Source organism: Penaeus monodon, chromosome 27, assembly GCF_015228065.2.
Source record: "Penaeus monodon isolate SGIC_2016 chromosome 27, NSTDA_Pmon_1, whole genome shotgun sequence".
Taxonomy (NCBI): domain Eukaryota; kingdom Metazoa; phylum Arthropoda; class Malacostraca; order Decapoda; family Penaeidae; genus Penaeus; species Penaeus monodon.
Window position 1 is genome coordinate 39296522 of NC_051412.1, and position 3809 is coordinate 39300330.

Below are 3809 nucleotides of genomic sequence, written 5' to 3' on the forward strand. Positions count from 1 at the left end.
GCAACGCCCACACTAATAGGAAAAAGTCTGTTATTTCTTAAAGAACTAATTGATATTATGGTACTTTAAGTTTTTAATGGATCTTAACAAAGGTACCACTTGTGTTAGTTTCTCTTTCGTGAAATCATATTTACGTTGATTAGTCTTCAAAGCAATACGGATCAGATGACGCCTCAAGTCATGTGAGAATTTGGAAGACTTATCCTACACCGCCCATTCCCTAGTTTAGAATTAATAAGTCCCTTACTAAAATGAAGAATGCTCACTAGAACTTCCTGCCTGTTTTATATGTGTGAGTATTTGTTTGTATGCGTGCAACTATATTTGTACCAAAACAAGCATTAACCTACTATATTTATGCATGTCATTTTTAACGAATGTAATCTTTTCTCAGATTCGGTGATGCACTACAACCCGTACGCCTTCTCCAAGTGGTACTTCTTGGCCCCAACCATCAAGTCCAGAGCCAAAGGAGCGAGCTTCAAAAGGGCTAAGAAGCCTACCACTGTATGTAGAGTAGTGTGTGTGTTCATCTTGAGTTTAGCGTCTAGATAGTGTTTATATAGAACCTTTGTTTTACAATGGTCTTCACTAATGATCGTTGCCTTTTCAGAGTGACTACAACAAATTAAACCGACTGTACAGATGCCGACGAGCCGGTAAGACAGTCTGCATTTATTAAGGCGTGCAGTTTACTTTTTTTTTATCCGTATTTGATCAAATGCGTTCGTTAAACATTAGGGTTTATCAAAGATAACCAAATAACTTTAATTATATTCAGATACTCAGATGATTATCCTTAGTCAACTTTCCCTATTCGTCCCATCAGGTCGGTTTCATTACTCCCATCTCGACGACCCCGGACCTTCTCCCCGATGGTTTCAAGAAAATGGCTTCAACGTCTCGGCCATCGTTCCGCCCCCTCCGCCTCGCAACGCCTTCCGCAGAAGGATCCGCGCTGGCTCCGAAAAGCTCCCGGCGAGGGCCGCCCGAAGGTCCACGACAGCACGATTCCAGGGTCCAGCGCCTGATGCGCGGATCCAGGGCCTCACTTCTCATCCGTGGTTCAAGAATCGCAGTCCTACTCCAGGCACCCCGGTTCAGACACCCGGCAAAGGATTCGGTGCTCCTGCGTCAGCTCCAGTGTTCCAGGATCCAGGTTCCGAGTTCAATCGGATTGCCACTCGCAACACGAGAAATAGTACATTACTCCAAGCTGTTACCTGGACGCCAGGGTCTGCTGAAAACCCGCACTTCTTAATTATAGAGACTAATGATCTCGCAAACGAAAAAAACAATACTGCACCTCTGGGGGTAACTGTAGCGCCATCTATTCAGGTGAAGCCCCCTGTGCCCGCACTGAAGGGAGTGCCAAACCCAGCCCCTACACCTTTCGGATTAACGAGGCAACAGCCCCAAAAGCTGAATGCACGTACCGAGTCTCCTCCTGTGAGGCATCGAAGCGTTTCCAAAAACCGACCCTGATGAATTGTTTCTTCAAATGAAAATGTATTAAGATACGTTCGTTTCTAGGATAGTTCATCCTTATCAGGTATCCCTCGCCAAAACTGATAATTGCCACATTGTTGTCTGTATTAACGGGTAAAAATTGTGACATTTGAATCTGTACATTTATACTGATAAAATGCACAATGTGTCATACCGGCGGTTTACATTCAAGGAACTTCAGTTGACTTCGGCCTCAGAATCGTTGCTTAGCAGTTTCCAGCAAGTGAATCTGTTGATATGTAAATGGTCATGTATAGTTTACTACATTCATATTTCATCCTGTAGATAACTCATTGCAGTCAGATTGATTCGCGTAGGTTTAATTGTTGGCCATTTAATCATTTTGCAATCGACAAACCCATAGCCCTTAAAAATGTCCCGATAAATCGTCTACCTTCACTAAATGGCCGTAAGAGGTAGGTATTCTATAGTTGCCATATATACAGCCTTAAGTCTACTTGTGGTAGCACTGACGTCGTTTGCCCGAAGTCAGTGGCTTTCGGCTGACGTCCAGCTTACCCGAAGTCAGTGGCTTTCGGCTGACGTCCAGCTTACCCGAAGTCAGTGGCTTTCGGCTGACGTCCAGCTTACCCGAAGTCAGTGGCTTTCGGCTGACGTCCAGCTTACCCGAAGTCAGTGGCTCTCGACTCGTTTCAGGCCGTGTGCCACAAACCCATTTTGAAGATTCGTCTACCGTGTCATTTTTAGTAATTTTAAGTTACTACGAACATTTGTTTGACATACATTTCAAGCAACAGAAACTGGGTTATATTTCCCTAGCCTTAGACCACAGTATTGTGAATCTTGAACACTTAAGAGACTTTTGAATGTACTCTTGTACAGCATGCCATCTTATTTCTTACACTCCTTTCAATAAAATTAATGAACAAGGGATCATTTTCATAATTGTACTGTTTTAAATAAATATATGTACCAATTTTGCTTATTTACCAAATACAAAACGCCCTGTAGACCACCAAAATACACAAGCCACAAGCTATGGCCCAGTGGCCTAAATGAACATTTTGAGATCAAAGGCATACCAGATAACTTGATAAATTTCATGTACAGGTAAGGCACCTGGATAACCCTGAAGGCCTGACCACATAGACGGGTATGCGTGAGCAGCGAGGAAACAGGCTTCGGGAACTTCATATATACACTTTGTGTTCACAAAATCTATCTTGAAATGAAAGAATATTTAGGTCATTCTACTAATCAGGTCAAATGAAATTACATGTCTGTTTCAATAGAATGTAAAAAGATTTATTGTTTTCAATATGTCTATTACAAACACTTTCTGTGATTGACACGAGGGATAGAAAAGAAATATTTCTCTAAATACACGGAAGTCACCAACTTAGGTGTGCTGTATTTCCTTCTATACTTGTACTACAAAAAATAATTTGACATGTGTTGATTAAAGGAGATATTCTGGACAGTATCCTCTTCCCGTGGCACAATATTCAACATGGCATGTTTGGAGTGAAAAGCAGTAAATGCTCGTCCTTGAATATTACAATAGAGGAAATGGAATTGCATGTTAAAAATGCAGAAAATATATATTAAATGACTGGCTCTCACCATTATTTAAGTAAGAGAAAATCATACAGTCTATTTTGGTGCAGGAACATGTTCACAACACAAATGTATTGACTGTACAACTGACAAACATTATTTTTAAAAATTAATCCAAATATATTCAAATTAGAATGAGACTCCAATTTTAACAAATTCTGACGTGGTTCCTCTGGCTCTTTCTTCAGCTGCCAGACACCACTTTTCACAACCTCTCGGATTGCCCTTGTACCACCCTACCTGGCAGTGGTTTCAGCAGTGCCTCCAGATGAAACCCATTTAAATTTTGTGTGTATTTTGTGTTGCAATGCCCCATCCTTGGCAACAGGATACCCTCTTTCAGACAAAATCTGGCAGTACGCACACCCGCGCCGGCTCGACTTCTTAAAGCTAAACAGTGTCATAGGCCGCGGCAGTTTTTTGAGACGTCCAGAGTTCGAGAGGAGATGAGGGGTTCATGGTGACCTAAAACTATAATAGGACTCTACATTATGTATTTTTGGGGGAGGGAGAAAGTGGGGAGAAAAAAAGACAAAGAAAATAAAAGTTTCCAAATACTGTTTCTTAATAGAACCGTAGATTATGAAAATATGCTTGTGTATATGTGTTCTGTAACTTTAGTTGTGTGTGGTGTGGGAAGGAAGCTGTAGAATACTTATAAAATACTTTACACATTTATGTATAACTTCTTGCCTCTTGACTTGATCTCATTGAATTACTAT

The 3809-nt window shown here is 41.2% G+C and overlaps 1 protein-coding gene across 1 annotated transcript; it reads left to right on the forward strand.

Moving 5' to 3' along the window:
- The first annotated feature begins 388 nt into the window (after window positions 1-388).
- On the forward strand, window positions 389-2447 carry LOC119590849. Its single transcript, XM_037939608.1, has 3 exons — window positions 389-507; window positions 614-659; window positions 830-2447. Exons 1-3 carry the CDS (start codon window positions 403-405, stop codon window positions 1483-1485), a joined length of 807 nt encoding a protein of 268 aa, XP_037795536.1. The 5' UTR covers window positions 389-402; the 3' UTR covers window positions 1486-2447.
- The last annotated feature ends 1362 nt before the right edge of the window (window positions 2448-3809 follow it).